Source organism: Musca domestica, unplaced genomic scaffold (genome assembly GCF_030504385.1).
Source record: "Musca domestica strain aabys unplaced genomic scaffold, Musca_domestica.polishedcontigs.V.1.1 29, whole genome shotgun sequence".
In the NCBI taxonomy this organism is placed as follows: domain Eukaryota; kingdom Metazoa; phylum Arthropoda; class Insecta; order Diptera; family Muscidae; genus Musca; species Musca domestica.
This window is the reverse complement of record NW_026712296.1, coordinates 4,153,787-4,169,546: the sequence shown is the minus strand read 5'-3', so window position 1 is coordinate 4,169,546 and position 15,760 is coordinate 4,153,787. Positions and strand designations below refer to the sequence as shown.

The window sequence follows — 15,760 nt, the reverse complement described above, 5'->3', positions numbered from 1 at the left end:
GAGAGGGAGAGAGGAAGAGAGAGAGAGAAAAGTCAATGACCCCCAGGTCAAGAAGTCATTGACCCTAGGTTAAGAGAGGAAGAGATAGCGAAAGAGAGAGAAAGAGAGGGAGAGAGAAAGATACACATAGGAAGAGAGAAGAAAAGGAAGAGAGGAAGAGAGAGGGAGAGGAAGAGAGAGGAAGAGAGAGAGAGAGGAAGAGAGAGAGAGAGAAAAGGTCAATGACCCGAGGTCAAGAGAAGAAGTGAGAGAAAGAGGAAGAAAGAGAGAGAAGGTCATGAGGTCATTGACCCCAGGTCAAGAGAGGAAGAGAGAGGGAGAGAGACAGAGAGAAAGACACAGAGAGGAAGAGAGAGGGAGAGGAAGAGAGAGAGAGAGGAAGAGAGAGAGAGGAAGAGAGAAAAGGTCAATGACCCCAGGTCAAGAGAAGAAGTGAGAGAAAGAGGAAGAAAGAGAGAGAAGGTCATGAGGTCATTGAATCCAGGTCAAGAGAGGGAGAGAGACAGAGAGAAAGACACAGAGAGGAAGAGAGAGAAAAGGTCAATGACCCCAGGTCAAGAGGGGAGGAGAGAGAGGGAGACGAAGAGAGAGAGGGAGGAAGAGAAAGAGATAGAGGAAGAGAGATAGAGAGAGAGAGAGAGAGGAAGAGAGAGATGAAGAGAGAGATGAAGAGAGATAGAGAGAGAGGAAGTGAGATAGAGAGAGAGAGTGAGAAGAAGAGAGGGAGATAGGAAGAGGGAGAAAGAGGAAGAGAGAGAGAGAGAAGAAGAGAGGGAGAGGAAGATAGAGAGAGAGAGAGAGGAAGATAGAGAGAGAGGAATAGAGAGAGAGAGAGGAATAGAGAGAGAGAGGTCATTGACCCCAGGTCAAGAGGTCATTGACCCCAGGTCTCTCTCTCTTTCTCTCTCTCTTCCTCTCTCTCTCTCTCTCTTCCTCTTTCTCTCTCTCTCTTCCTCTTTCTCTCTCTCTCTTTCTCTCTCATTTCCTCTCTTCCTCTCTCTCTTTCTCTCTCTCTTCCTCTCTCTCTTCCTCTTTCTCTCTCTTCCTCTTTCTCTTTCTCTCTCTCTCTCTTCCTCTTTCTCTCTCTCTCTCTTCCTCTCTCTCTCTCTCTTCCTCTCCCCCCCTCTCTCTATTCCTCTCTCTCTCTCTCTTCCTCTCCCCCTCTCTCTTCCTCTCCCCCTCTCTCTCTTCTTCTCCCCCTCTCTCTCTCTTCGTCTTTCTCTCTCTTTCTCTTCTTCTCTTTCTCTTCCTCTCTCTCTTTTCCTCTTTCTCTTTCTCTTCCTCTTTCTCTTCCTCTTTCTCTCTCTCTCTTCCTCATTCTCTCTCTTCCTCTCTCTCCCTCTTCCTCTCTCTTCCTCTTTCTCTCTCTCGCTTCCTCCCTCTCTCTTCCTCGCTCTCTCTCTCTTCCTCTCTTTCTCTCTCAGTCTACCTTTCTTCCTCTCTCTCTTCATCACTCTGTCTTCTTCTATATCTCTCTTCCTCTCTCTCACTCTCTTCCTCTCTTTCCCTCTTCCTCTCTCCATAGACAAATTAAGATATAGACAACGAAAAGTTAGTTTTGTCTTTTTATCCAGGTGGCTCTCATCATGTTTTGCATAGTCAACATGCTGATTTACGCGTTCAACCCACTCGACTTCGAAAACACATTTTATCGTTTTTCAAGAATTTCACTTTATTATTCCGGAATTTTTTGATATCATCATGTACTTTTCACATTTCTTTTATTATGGAACAATTTCCAACTGACAAACATCCTACAGTTTTTGTTATTTTTAACGTTTTAGAATTGAGTGACTTCAATATTCCCACTCAAACCCCTGAAACGATATAGACGACATCTGCTGATTCGATTTTTTTCGAAGATAAACGGTGAGAGCATTTCGTTGTCTATACTTTCATTTGTCTATGCTCTCTCTCCCTTTTCCTCTCTCTCCCTGTTCCTCTCTCTCCCTCTTACTCTTTATCTGTCCCTTCTTTTTTCTCTCCCCTTCCTTATTCTCTTCCTCTCTCCCTATCTCTCTCATTGCTCATTGCCCTACCCCATGCCTGAGGTAGGTCATTTCCCCATTACAAGAGGTCATTGACCCCATGCCAAGAGGTCATTGACCACATGTCAAGAGGTCATTGGCCCCATGTCAACAGGTCATTAACCCTACTCTTAACATGTGAATTCGCATAGGGTTCAAGCTAAAACTAAAACATCCCTGCAAGACTTTTTTCAACTAGTTGAGAAAATCGTTAGTTATAAATGCATTATTCTACAACTAACTACCAATTAGTTGAAAAGTCATCTGGAGATCAAAAAGCAAAGTAACCACTACTGGTTGATATTCAGATGACTTTTCAACTAATTTGAAGTTAGTTGTAGAATAATGCATTTATAACTAACTTACCAGCGGGGCATTTTTCAACCAGTTGAGAAAATCGTTAGTTATAAATGCATTATTCTACAACTAACTTCAAATTGGTTGAAAAGTCATCTGGATATCAACCACTTCAAACACCAAAACGAAAATAAATTGCAAAAACAAAACACATATAAGTTCTCTAGAGAAAAAACAGCCCTAAAAAACAAAGATGATTGGTTATATCAAACAACTTTGCAATAATTCGCATAATACATTTCCAAAAATACTTCGATATAAATGCAACGTACAATAATACAAGCTAGTGCTGCTAACCTTAATACACAAGTACATATGCTTAGAATAACAAACTGAAAATAGCAATCCTCCTTCAAATAGAAAATAAAAAAAAATTGATTAAAAAAAATAAGTAAATAAATAAAAAAATAAAAAAAATCTTTTTGGCTTAAAGTAATTGGTTTATAGTTAGTTTAAAAGTAACTAGTTTATATTTAGTTTCAAAGTTTCGGAATCTAACAGCCTACCAACCTCATTGAAAATTTCCCAGTCTGAAGGAGAACCGGTAGCCTCAATGACTTGCTTTTCTCTCCTGTTAAGAAAAAGGATAATATTTTTATCGTAGGCTAAAGCAAAACCTTGCTTCCAACTTTAGAAAAATGATAACTAGGACAGGAAAGCTATTTTTACGACCCTGGATAAACATATTTTTGTCAGATTCTAATCTTGCGTGACAATCTGTCAAGGAAAATGTACATGGGATTCGAAGAGTTCCAGGTGAATGTATAAAATAGTAATAACATTGAATTTTGGTGTTGATAAATATGTTTTCAGGGTCTTCCAAAAAGTCAAACATTCCTTTTATTTTGATGTATACCCTCTAGATTGATTTCTTTTAATCCAAAACCATTGAATATGAAATTAAATGCGACCAGTTAACGATGATTTCCATAGGATTTTAAATAGAGCCTCTGTGTCTCTTTCTATTGATATCAGATATTTACCAGTTGGTCTTGTTTGTCCCAGAAATTAATGAAAATCATCGGTTCAGATTTGTATATATTATAATATAATTCATTCTGTGTTGTTTACTATATTCAAATATAATATAATTATATTTAATTTTACATTTAACATATGAAAAATAGTGACTAGAATTAAAAAAAATATATATTGCATAAAATAGTTCATGGAATGTGTATGGAATTGAAGAAAACAAAAACAGAAAATTAAAAACTATATATTCTACTTAAATTTTATAGTAAATTCTAAATGTCACAGACATTCAATCAATCTAATCGAGGGGTTCTTCTTTGGGTATTAGCAATGGCTGTTCGACTGTTAGCGTATTGGTTACATTTTTAATATTCGCCGTTGTTATAACTTTTGTATTAGCACTACCGGCACTGGACGTGGCCACCGATGTGGGAACCATTGTTGTTATTAACAATTTAGGCGGTATCATTATTTGTCCCTGGTTTTGTATGGCTGTAGCTGTAGCAGGATTTCCCGTGGTTGTGGTAAATATTTGTTGTGTCGTTGTTGGTCTCTGATGCGATTGATGATGATGATTTTGTTGAATTTGTTGTTGTATCAATTGTTGTTGAATTTTTTGGTTTTGCTCGAATATGCCCAAAAACTTTTCAGCTATCGTTCGCTCGAATTGCAAACGTTCGCGTTCAAGGGCCAAACGTTGTGCTGCCATTTCATTAGATTCTTCTTTGGCCTTCAGAAGTTTTTGCAGAGTACTTTTAATTCCTATAATATAAGAAAAAAATATATGAACAATTATTGAAATATTTTGTAATATTACCGGGAGTTTTAGCAAAAAGTTAATATCGCCAATTACAGTAAATTGATTTGGAAATTGGGCCAAAACATTCAAAATTTTTTTAAAAACGGTTTGTGGGAACTGGAAACGTTTTTCTCAGGAATTAAAAAATACTTGTAAGTATCAACTTTTGTTCGTCATTAACATATTAGCATTTTGTTTTAAAATCTTGAACCTTGTGGGGGAGGTGCCAGAAGGAATGGTCCGATCTCTACCATCTTTATAACATGTCTTGTGTTGATGGAAATATTTGGATGCACCAACTCTGAATGGAATCGGATGTTAATTTCCCGTTTTATGAGCTTCTTGGATGCTGAACATTTTGACTCTTTGTGGGGGAAGTGCCAGAAGGGATGGACCGATATATCCCATCTTCACGCTAGCCCTTGGTTTAATAAAAATATTGTGATGAGAACCGGATGCTTATTTCGGATTTTATTATCGTTATTCAAAACGTTAAACCTTTGTGGGGGAGTTACTAGAAGAAATGGTCCGATCTCTACCATATTTGTAACAGATCTTGTGTAGATGGAAATATTGAAATGTACCAAGTTTACGATGTATCAAGTTTGGACCAAATCAGATACTCCCTTCGAGAGCTATCGTGTGCATCAGCCAGGCAGACATCGCTAGAGCGACTCCAAATGTCCTGAAACGGATTTGGTCCAAGGAGACCTAGGGTCTAAAACCGTTATTTCGATGAGGTATGTTTTGGCCTATCATATGACTTACAGGGTGAGATAAAAAAAAACTGTAACAAAGTCAAACGCCATCATTTTTACATTTTTTTTTTTTTAAATTTTATTGAATGATAGCAAAAAATGTCGGAAATAGCATCAAATTTTAGAATAAGTTTAGATTTGTTCGAATTGGCACAAATTATGGCCTTCAAACGGCCAAACCGTCACACGCTGCCAGAATTGTCCATTTGATATTTTCTGGTGCCAACCTTGCTTTCCAAAATACTCCAGACACAATAGTCCAACGGATTGGTATCCAGAGATTTTGGTAGCCAATTTGCGCTGGAAATGAAGCGAGGAACCACATTTTGTAATTATTCTTGGGTGGCGCGTGCTGAGTGCGATGGTGCTGAGTCCTGTTGGAATGTCCAAGGTCTGTGGCCAAAATGTTTGCATGCCCAAGGCTTCAATACACCCTCCAGAATATTTCCGCGATAATATTCGGCATTTATTCTGATGCCACGGTTGATTAATACGAGCGGAGAACGATCATCCGCTGTTATGGCAGCCCACAACATCACCATTGCCGGCGCTTGAGTTCTGGTGGCCAACCGAAGGTGTATATTATCAGCTGACCACTTTGGCAAGTAAACACGATCATTTTGATTGTTTACAAACTGCTGGACAACAAATGTTCTCTCATCGAAGAAAACCAAATTCGGCAGTTCACCATTTTCGACCAATCGTAGTAACCCTTAAAATCTTTTGAGTCTAGTTTCTTTATTTTGCGGTGTAAATTCTTGCACTTTTTGGAATTTCAATGGCTTTAACCCGAGCTCATTTTTCAATATTTGCCGAATGGAATATTTCGATATGTTCAGCTCACGAGCCATTTTTCGGCCACTGCGACGCGGGTTTCTTATCTTGAACCCCCATTGTCTGTTACCTAAGGAGTCACAAAATTGAAACTTTTATTTGAGATGTGTGCGCCATATTACAAAATAACTAATGTTTCTTTCTATTCAGATATGTTAAGAAGATGTTGCTTAACGTCTAAGCAAGATATGAACTACGTCGTTGAAATATTTTATGTGGTATTGTCACTTGTTCCATTGAAACTTTTCGGTAGCGTTATACAAAGGATGGATTAAAACGTAGAAAAAGTTTTAACACCCATTGGCACAGAAGCGGCAATGGAAAATTTATTGTGGGACCCCACGGACAATATTTCATATATTATGTGCCTCCACATGACACCACTGAATCATCTACATGAGGATTTGAAGGTCCATCCCGTACGTCAGTATAATCATATTTTCATTCAAAAATAATTATGCCACAATTTTAAATCACATTTAAATATGTTACATTTTATCACGTAGGTACAACCATCAATTATATTATTAAATATAGTATTATTACTTATTTTGTACGAGCAAACTTTTTAATGTGCTTAATACTAAATGAGCTAAAACAATGCATTATAAAATAAAGTTATTGTTCCCATTGGGAAATTTATATATGTATTTTAAAAACAACATGCATACAAAATTTAAGAAAGTTAATAAAAAATACATGACATGAGATTACAAAAATTGATATACATATTTTTTACTATCGAAATGGTAATACGTCTTTCTGATTTGTATTTATAAAATAGTGGCTGTTTTCCATAACAAAGGAAATGAATAATTTTAAACTAATATTCTTAAAATTCGTTAAGACTATGATTTCTTTAAGAAATCAATTAGAGCCTTCTGTACATCAGCTTCTCGATCTACAAAACTTTTAAGGATGTCTTTCTTTTCTTCCTCTATTTTTACCAATTTCTTTATTTCATCATACATTCCCTCTATTCTATTTTCGAAATCTGTAAAAACCTGTGTCAGATTGTCTTCTTCCTTCGGTACTGTAAATACATTTGATGTTGATGGTAATTCAGAGGAAGATTCTTTGTACATAAATGGTGTTAGAGGTGGTGTTGAAAATCGGCTATTAGACACATTGTTGGTTAAAGGGGTTTCCAAATCTGAAAAATAAATTTTTCAACATTTTGTTATTGTAATCTCCATTTATTACATACTATTAATGTGTTCCATTGGTAAATCATCAGGGTTGAAACTCTTGTCGGGATCTAACAGCCTATCAACATCATTGAAAATTTCCCAATCTGAAGTAGAACCGGTGGCTTCAATAGCTTGTTTTTCTCTCCTGTTAAGAAAGAGCAAAATATCATTATTGTAGGCTATAGAAAGCCATGCTTCAAACTTTCCATACATGCCAACTAAGACAGGAAAACTATTTTTTTAGACTCTGGATAAACATATTTTTGTCAGATTCTAATCTTGCAAAAAAATGCACATGGGGTCGAAGAGTTCCAGATAAATGTATAAAAGCAGAATACTTACTTATAACGTGCCGAAACATTGTGCATTTTGGTTTTTAGCTCATCGACTGTATAGTAGTAACCTTGATTGTGCATCTTATTCATCATCTCTTGTATTATGTGACGATTTTTCCTACACCCTCGAAGTTGTTCCATATGAGCAAACCAAAGTCTCAGCAAAGCACGTTCACTGTCCACATTCCATCTGCTTGCACTTTTACGACTGCTTACGCTCCATCGTTTCTCACTTGCTTCACTTGCTAAAACCATACAAATAAATAAGTATCATAATTCTCTTTCTACTACAAATTTAACTTACCATTCTCTTCGTATAACTCCATTTGTTCAATTTTAATTTCCGTTTCTTTTGAATATAACGTCATATCAACAGACAATTGTGTGTTGTAAATAACAAGAGAAAAACACTGTCAACGCGAGTTGCAACAATATATTGAAACAGGATAATTCGTGTGGTGTAAGAAATATCACTGTCCTGTTAAGATACATTATAGTTTTTAATACAATCAAATGGGATTACTACCAAATACTGACGGTACAATATTATTTTAGTATTTATATAGTTAATATTCCCTCATAAAGGAGGTCCCTGGCTAAATGTTCGCTATAACCATCTTCGATTGTATTGTAATGGTATGATTTCTTTGACATCCTTAACATATGTAAGTAACTGGCACCCCGGGTTTCCCAAGATATCATATGTATACAGGGTGAGATGAAAAAACTGCAACCAACTTCAGACTGCTATCATTTCTACGCAACTCGTCCGACAGCTGTTACAGCTCATTATATTGTTTGCAAACGTACAAAAGCATTTTGGTGAGCATTTTCCAGAAAAAAAATTATTTCTAATGGAATTCAAGCGTGATAGCGTGATTTCTTTATATTTTGCTGGAAAACAACAAGTGGCTATCGTTAGAGCACTCAAGCATTTAAATGTAGCCCGACGTCAAGCAAAGTGGACGAAAGAAAACAGCAACATCAGCAGAAATGGTTCGAGAAGTAAAGAAGAAAAATGGCTCGTGAGCTGAACATATCGCAAATATTGAAAAATGAGCTCGGAGTAAAGCCATTGAAATTCCAAAAAGTGCAAGAACTTACACCGCAACAGACAGAAAATAGACTCAAAAGAGCTAAAAAGTTGATTCGCTTGGCAGAAGGTGGTGAACTGCCGAATTTGGAATATGGTTTTCTCCGATGAGAAAACATTCGTTGTCCAGCAGTTTTTAAACAATTTTGCTTGTTTACTTGCCAAAGAGGTCAGTTGAAAATGTGCACCTTCGGTTGGCCACCAAAACTCAAGCGCCGGCCATGGTAATGGTGTGGGCCGCCATAACAGCTAATGGTCCCTCTCCGCTCGTATTAATCGACCGTGACATCAGAATAAATACCGAATATTATCGCGAAAAAAAGCCTTGGGCACGCAAATGGCCACCAAAATCTCCGGATATCAATCCGTTGGACTATTGTGTCTAGAGGAAAGAAAGGTTGGCACTAAAATATACCAAAGTATCGATCACCTCCAGCAAGCGCTTCGCCGACCTACATTTTTTTATAAAACTCCAAAAATACAAAAAGGGCTCATTATGCGCCAAAAATGTCCCATTGTATACTAAATTATAGCCAAAGGGCGGCTACACAAAAAAGCACAACATATAAAAAAGCGTGTTGAAAGACCCATATCTCTGGATCCAAAAAAGGTAATAACACATATTGTAGCATTTTGGTAGGGTTATAGTATTAACCATAATTTCGCATATATTTTGTGGACTCCCAAAATGGGGGCTTTTTCGGATTTTTGTAAAAAATCCGGTTCCTAAAATTCTATAATACAACTCTCGAACAATGTGACCACTTGTTGGATAGGTATTTTCATTAGCTGATATCTATATAGTCCGTATCAGTTAAGTAAGTCTGGATCTAACAGGAATCAAATATTCGGGCATACGGATTCGTCTTCCAAGAAAAGAATTAAAAAAGCAGCTAATTTCGAACTTTTTATACCCTCCGCCATATGGAAGACACTAATAACAAATAAAAACCTTTGTTGGGGGCTATACGAAGACGTGGTGCTGGATAGTAAGTTTTTTTTTTCTTAGGCGGTAGTAACGATTCCGAACTTCAAATACGAAATTCGAAACAAATCCGGTGAATAATGTTGCTAATACCATCAAAATGCCGAAAGGAAGGTATCGTTCTTTGGGGGCTATACTAAAACGAGGCCCTGCAAAGACAATTTTCCATCATAGGTTGTAGTACCCATTACGACCTTCAAATGCGAAATTTGACGCAATTCCGGTGAATAATGTCGCGATAAACCTGGAAATACCGAATACCTCAGGGTAGCGTTATATGGGTGCTATACTAAAACGTAGACCGATATAAACAATTCTCTTCCAGGGAGCAAAAGTACTCCTTTTGTGGATTATCAGACTATTCCATTGAAAAATACCGAATATCGGTATCGGGGCTATCCGAAATCGTCGACGCATATAGACAATTCTCTTTAGGAGGCAAAGTAGTCACGAAGAACTCCTTGTGTAGAATTTCAGACAATTTCATTAAAAAAATGTGGCTAAAATCATTAAAATACCGAATACCGGGAGCTACAGTTACATGGGAGATATACGATATCGTGGACCGATTTGGCCATCTTCGAAATTGACCTGCCTGCAGACAAAAGACATAAATGCAAAATTTTAGCTTCCTATCATTATTTGTTTTGACTGTAGCGTGATTACAACCGACGGACAGATAGACGGACGGACATTGGTAATTCGTCTTAGAATTTTACGCTGATCACGAATATACTTTGTTGGGTCTAAAATTATTATGTTGACGGCCAGCCCCAACGTACATTTTGAAAATATTTTTAATGAACATTAATTGTGCATTGTTTTCGAGAGTTCTGTGATTAATGTTTATACAATTTCAAAAGCGGGAAGTTAAAAGGCTAACATTAACACCTACTACAACTAATCCCTGATGTGAAATGATCCTTGTTCCTTCAACTTCTTTATATTTTCCAGCGTTCTCCTTTATAAATGTATTTCAATATATCGGCAAATAGTTTTATTTTTTTTATTATTATTTTCGAGATTTAATTTTTTGTTAATTTAATTAATTTCCGTCTTCTTCACGACAAACAACTTTAATTATATTATTTGCTGCATATCCAGTCAACAAAGGATGTTTTGTTTATATAATTAGTGGTGGAAAATTCGTTTTTGATTGTTCGATTACATTTAACCGATTATCGATACAAATGTTTCCATCAAAAGTGGGTATACATTTTCGTTCATATTGTTGTTTGTTATTGCTTATGCTATGTTCTCATTGCACTTTCAATCACGTTTTTCACTCTCAGAATAAGGTACACGAATTAACAAGAAATATAATTTATTTAAAAAAAATTGTTTCTTGATTTTTATGGGAATTTATACGAAAATACATAAAATTCTCACTAATATGAACAGAAGAAATTGTTGTTTTTCTTCATTAATTTTACAATTTTTATTCATCTTTTAAACTTTTTGTGTAAATGTTGACGTGTTGAACATATCTTAGTATTTTTCAATTCTTAAATATTGCTGGAGAGACACTTGTGAAACATTTTTCCTGCCGATGCAAACATTTTGAAAATATTGCGTGGACAAAATGCGCACCTCGGATGAGAGAGAAAACCAAATTTACTTTCGATTGAATGTACATACGCCATTCAACATTGTAGTTTTCATTCATAATTTGCAGTCTTCCCAAAAGTTTTTAAAATTTCATAAAATTTTCAATTTTTAAATTTTAAATGTCAAAATTTATTTTTTCGATAAATACTCTCATTTGTTAGGTATGGCACACATTCAATCATAGTTCTGAGAGTGATTTGAATGGAACAAAGAACAAAAATCTTTGTTCGCTCAGCAAATTTTGTGTGGGGAATTAATCTATATATTTCAGTACCTGCAATAATCTACTAGTTTTGCAATTTTCTATCATAGTAAAAACTTTTACATCCTAGCAGTTCTGGAACAGAGCAAATATTTCTGAGTCAGTAGCTTTTCACAAACATATATTGATTTGTTTGAAATTTATTATATGACTGGCGAATGTAAAACCACGAGTGTCGTCTTTAGGTCTAAATATGACTACAAAATACTGAGTAATTCTTAATTTCATTACCTGATAATTCTCGCTTCCTCAATGTATCTCGATCGGGTGAGCTAGTTTCCAAAAGCCGTTTTCGTGCCGTGTTGTTTTGAACATTCTTCGGCGGGGTTTTCACTGTCTGCTGAGACTTCTGAGGTTGTTGTATGCTATTACTGTTTTGTTGCGGCATAATGTTGTTTTGAGTTATTGTTGGGAGTGGAGCTGCTGTTGTTGTCGTTATTTGAGCTCCTCTATGATCTGCAGCATTTACCAAAATAAATTTCATTCCATTCGATGCCGTTACAGTTTGTCTAGCTGTTGAAGATGCCAGTAACGCTTGCAGGTTACCACTAAAGTGCATTTGACGCGGGGATTGGGTATTTATTACCGCTGTTGTGGCTTGGCCCGTAGTTGGCATAAGAATTGTCGGCGACACTACAGATATTTTTGATGGTGTTACGGAGGATACACTGGAACTTGTGCCGGTTGTATTGCTCTGACTTGTGGGTTTATTTAATATTCTTACAAGATTTGGTGCTGAATTGTTTTGCCGCTCACATTGAAATTCTTCGTCATCTACATCTATTGGTTCCACTTTCGGTACTAATAATTCTTCATCGTTTCTTTGGGATTTTTGAGTATCTTGTGATTTGTTCGGCGATGTATCCTGCTCATTTATCGTCAGATATTCTTCAGATTCTATTTCCATTTTAATCATCAATTCGTCAGATGCTTGGCCAGTTTCTAGAAATTTAATAATAAATTATCAATGATTAGTTTTTATTCTGCAATTCATATTTACACTCACTATTTTTATTTTCCTTCGGAGCTGTAAATTTCGGTTGGTTTCCGCCTTTTTCAATTGCAGCTAATGTTTCCTCATCCACTTCAAGTTCAATTTCAGCATGAGGTTCGACAATATTATTTTCTTTGCTCCTTGAGTCTCTTCTAGCCACTGATACTGCGAGAACGTCTTCAATATCGTCGTCACTATCCGATACATGAATTCCTAAGGAAAGCAAGTGTATTCATATTTAAGCTAATGTCAGGTATGTGTATATGTTTAGAAAAATCATTTAAGGATATAAACATTTGAAATTTTTAAAATAGGTCTGCCACACCACATCCTAATTTCCACCATATAGCTTAAGTTAACGCAAATTCTGTCAAAGCAAAATTTTTATGGGAGAATACAGTAGCTCAATTCTGGTTTTATGAAACTGTGAAATGAAAACATTAAGCCTGTTCTAGAAGCTGCAAGAATCTACTAATTTTGTAATTTTTTCCGATATAATAAAGAAAAAATCGGTTATGGTAGTAAAAACTTTTACATTCTTGTAGTTCTGGAACAGATCATTTTATATACCAAAGGTGTTAGATGAAAACTTTTATTACTAAAACGTTTTTCATTCAAAATTTAATAAACAAAAATTATTCTCCTTTTTTTGGAGAAGCACAATGTTGCTTCGTTATTGTCATCCTACGATTGGGTGTAGTGTTAATTTGGTGCTACTACTACGTAGTGCTATTCTCAACGTTTAGGAAGTCGATATACGTACATATTTTATTGTACCAGGAACTTAGGAAAAACTGATGGCAATAAGTCAAAATTAACATATCACAATCATGGACAAATTCTTTACTCAACCCCATTTCGTCTTAACTCTAATTTAGTAAAAACTCTTCAATTTTTTTTTTTTTTTGAAACTGTTTCCGGTGGTAGATATTTTTCCCTAATTTCGGGAAACAATTTTTTTCTTGGGAGACGAACCCGGGACCCCAGATTTTTGACCCGAAAGTCCGCGTTCAAGACCCGGGCTAGGCCGGGATCCACTTACCCCTTATAGACATAACAGCTATCGTTGGAAATTGTAGAAATTTGGAAAGGTAAGAGTGTAAGCTATAATTTGGTGTCAATACTATAACTTCCGTAACTTGAAATACAAGGTTATTATAATATGCATTTTTCAACAATTTTGAAAAATTTGAATAATTTTTCATTTAAAATTTTCAATTTCAAAATTCATTTGACAGTTCATTACCCCCAGCAGCTGTGTCGACGCGACTGTACGACTTTTTCTACCATGAGAGCTGCCAAATTCAAACAAAATTTGCATCAACATGTCTGATATTGTGTACTTCACTTTATAAACCAATACAATTTTACAGTTATCGATAATTAAACTCAACCCCTTGATGACCCAATGTTTCGCAGCTGATACATTTCTTATTTTTTTATCCAATTAAAAAAAATCAAACCAAAATAATTCATCTGAATTATAGAAATTAAATATCTCATAAAATAATTTGTTATCATTTCATAATCAACCGGGGAACAATCAATAAGTGAGAAAACCACCATAGTGTGAACATGTCATAAACTTTCGATTACTAAGATCGATTAATTCACAAGCCGATTTTGTAAACAAATTAATATTGCAACCACTAACCCGAGAAAAAATGTAAACATCATGAAGCACTATTTTATGAATGTAAATAATCAAACTAACATAATCCAACAACATTGATTTAGTAACTTCCCTTCTGTCCATGCATCCTCCAAATAAAATAATACAAATTCTTACTTCAAAACTTACCTTCCTCTTCGGCTTTGCGCTTGCGTTCTTTCCTCTTTTCCTCCTCCTGTTCCATAAGATATTTAAGCGATGGTGCCGGCACCTCATTGGGACGCACACTAAATATGGGCCGTGTCATAATGGCATCCATGTCGGCATAATGACGCCACGAAGGATCCATGTCTTTATTCGATTCCATTTCCTTTTTCAGACGATTATAGAAACACTTCATGTTCTTGATGCGTGTGGTTATCTCCTCCGGTGAACGATAGTAGCCATACTCTTCCATCTTTGTAGCCAACTGAGCAATAACCAAATGCTTTTTGTGTGTGGTAATCAATTCACGTTGAACCTTTGGGTCACCCCACAATTGTATCAGCAACTTGGTTTCGTCTGTATCAAAATTGGGATTGCGATAGATTGGACAATTACGTTTTGCCTTCGAGGGATTGAGGACACGATTTTTCGATATCCAAGGGTCGCCAGGCTTTCGTTTAGTTTTTAGACGCGCACTTTGCTTTGAACTCATGTTGTTTTATCACTGATGCCTATAATTGTTTCGGGAAATCAGGTATATTTTATAGAGAGCTTTCTTGCTACAATTATTTTTTTCTTTGATCATTCACAAACAATTATTGAACACTTTTATATGGTTTGACCCGTAACCAAACACTACGAATGGAATTTAATATTTTCATTTCAATTACATTTGGAATACAACAATAAGCATAATATAAAAACGACAGAACAACAACTGCACGGCACACGCAAACACAATCGACTGGGCAGAGTGACTGAGGCATAGGCGAAACTACGCATCTGCAAACTGAGTACTCTACTGAATTCAAGGCACACAGTGTTTTCAGTGTGAAGAATGTAACATAAGAATAATTCCAAGATTGACTTCAGTGAAAACTTCTAATTAATTTTAAGGTGAGAATATATAAGAAGCTTTTTTTGACTTTAGCTTCTTCGTAAACGAGTAAAGAAGCGTAGGGTGGATAATTATCAATTACGAACCGAACTTAAACTAAGTCAGCTTAAAACTCCTTTGTTCTTATACGTAAAACCCAATGGATAGGGGTAAATATTTTGTGAGCAAACATTCGTTATAGGTAGGCCTGTAAAGGTTAAAGGTGAGAGTACATAAAGGGCTTTTTTGAATGGCTTAAGTTATCGGCTGGTTTCTTCGTGGAGGTACAAAGGAGTTTTAGGTTGACCTAGTTCGATTTTGGCTCTACGTTCCTTTGTTCTTTTCCGAAGAAACCAGTCAATGACTTAAGCCAGTCAAATTAGGCCTTTTATGGATTCTCACCGCAAGTAATCGGCTGGCTTCTTCGTAAAAGAACAAACGAGTTTAAGACTGACTTAGTTCAATTTCGTAAGTTATCTTTTAATGCGACTTGGAATGTACGGCAATACTAATGCCGTTTTCCGTTAGTTTTTAGATTCCACAGAGGATTTAAAATTAATACAGTCGTAAGGAGATTTATTTTTGTATTGTCAATCTATTTGAAGAAATCCGGATTAAGCAATAAAAATGATAGAAGAATACAGGTAGATGCATCAACCCTTGGGGGCTTTTTTATGTCAAAACTTTTTTAACGTTTCTTCAATTCCAAAATTGGTTTGACACTTCATTGTCCCAGCAGCTCTACCATGGACAAACTAAATAAATACAATTCGTCTTCTTAGTATATGGAACAATTATAAGGTCTTCCTTCGAGCGAATTAATATAAAAACAGCTGTTATTTTATCAGAT

The 15,760-nt window shown here is 36.0% G+C and overlaps 2 protein-coding genes across 4 annotated transcripts; both read right to left on the bottom strand.

Moving 5' to 3' along the window:
- Nucleotides 1-3,429: 3,429 nt before the first annotated feature.
- Nucleotides 3,430-14,793, bottom strand: LOC101898864 (uncharacterized). Its single transcript, XM_005175631.4, has 4 exons — nucleotides 14,019-14,793; nucleotides 12,230-12,430; nucleotides 11,455-12,165; nucleotides 3,430-4,121 (listed from the first exon to the last, which is right to left on the bottom strand). Exons 1-4 carry the CDS (start codon nucleotides 14,524-14,526, stop codon nucleotides 3,658-3,660), a joined length of 1,884 nt encoding a protein of 627 aa, XP_005175688.1. The 5' UTR covers nucleotides 14,527-14,793; the 3' UTR covers nucleotides 3,430-3,657.
- Nucleotides 4,206-10,532, bottom strand: LOC105261878 (uncharacterized). 3 transcript variants are annotated; one of them, XM_059124428.1, is made up of 5 exons: nucleotides 10,249-10,532; nucleotides 7,580-7,753; nucleotides 7,283-7,511; nucleotides 6,958-7,085; nucleotides 4,206-6,903 (listed from the first exon to the last, which is right to left on the bottom strand). In XM_059124428.1, the coding sequence occupies exons 2-5, from the start codon at nucleotides 7,641-7,643 to the stop codon at nucleotides 6,599-6,601; spliced, it is 726 nt and encodes a 241-aa protein (XP_058980411.1). In that variant the 5' UTR covers nucleotides 7,644-7,753; nucleotides 10,249-10,532; the 3' UTR covers nucleotides 4,206-6,598. The 3 variants fall into 3 exon arrangements, with proteins under 3 accessions (XP_058980411.1, XP_019892889.1, XP_011292994.1); XM_020037330.2 differs by having other exon boundaries at nucleotides 4,207-6,903; nucleotides 7,283-7,520; nucleotides 7,580-7,624; nucleotides 10,249-10,526; XM_011294692.3 differs by having other exon boundaries at nucleotides 4,209-6,903; nucleotides 7,283-7,520; nucleotides 10,249-10,518.
- Nucleotides 14,794-15,760: the final 967 nt, after the last annotated feature.

Coding starts and splice junctions, on each gene's coding strand:
- LOC105261878 (XM_011294692.3), bottom strand. CDS start 7,643: ATGACGTTATATTCAAAAGAAACGGAAATTAAAATTGAACAAATGGAG. Junction 7,521..7,579: donor GGAGTTATACGAAGAGAATG/GTAAGTTAAATT, acceptor GTATGGTTTTAG/CAAGTGAAGCAAGTGAGAAA. Junction 6,904..6,957: donor ACCAATGGAACACATTAATA/GTATGTAATAAA, acceptor TTTATTTTTCAG/ATTTGGAAACCCCTTTAACC.
- LOC101898864 (XM_005175631.4), bottom strand. CDS start 14,526: ATGAGTTCAAAGCAAAGTGCGCGTCTAAAAACTAAACGAAAGCCTGGC. Junction 12,431..14,018: donor GCGCAAAGCCGAAGAGGAAG/GTAAGTTTTGAA, acceptor TGCTTTCCTTAG/GAATTCATGTATCGGATAGT. Junction 4,122..11,454: donor GAGGAAGCGAGAATTATCAG/GTAATGAAATTA, acceptor CTTATATTATAG/GAATTAAAAGTACTCTGCAA.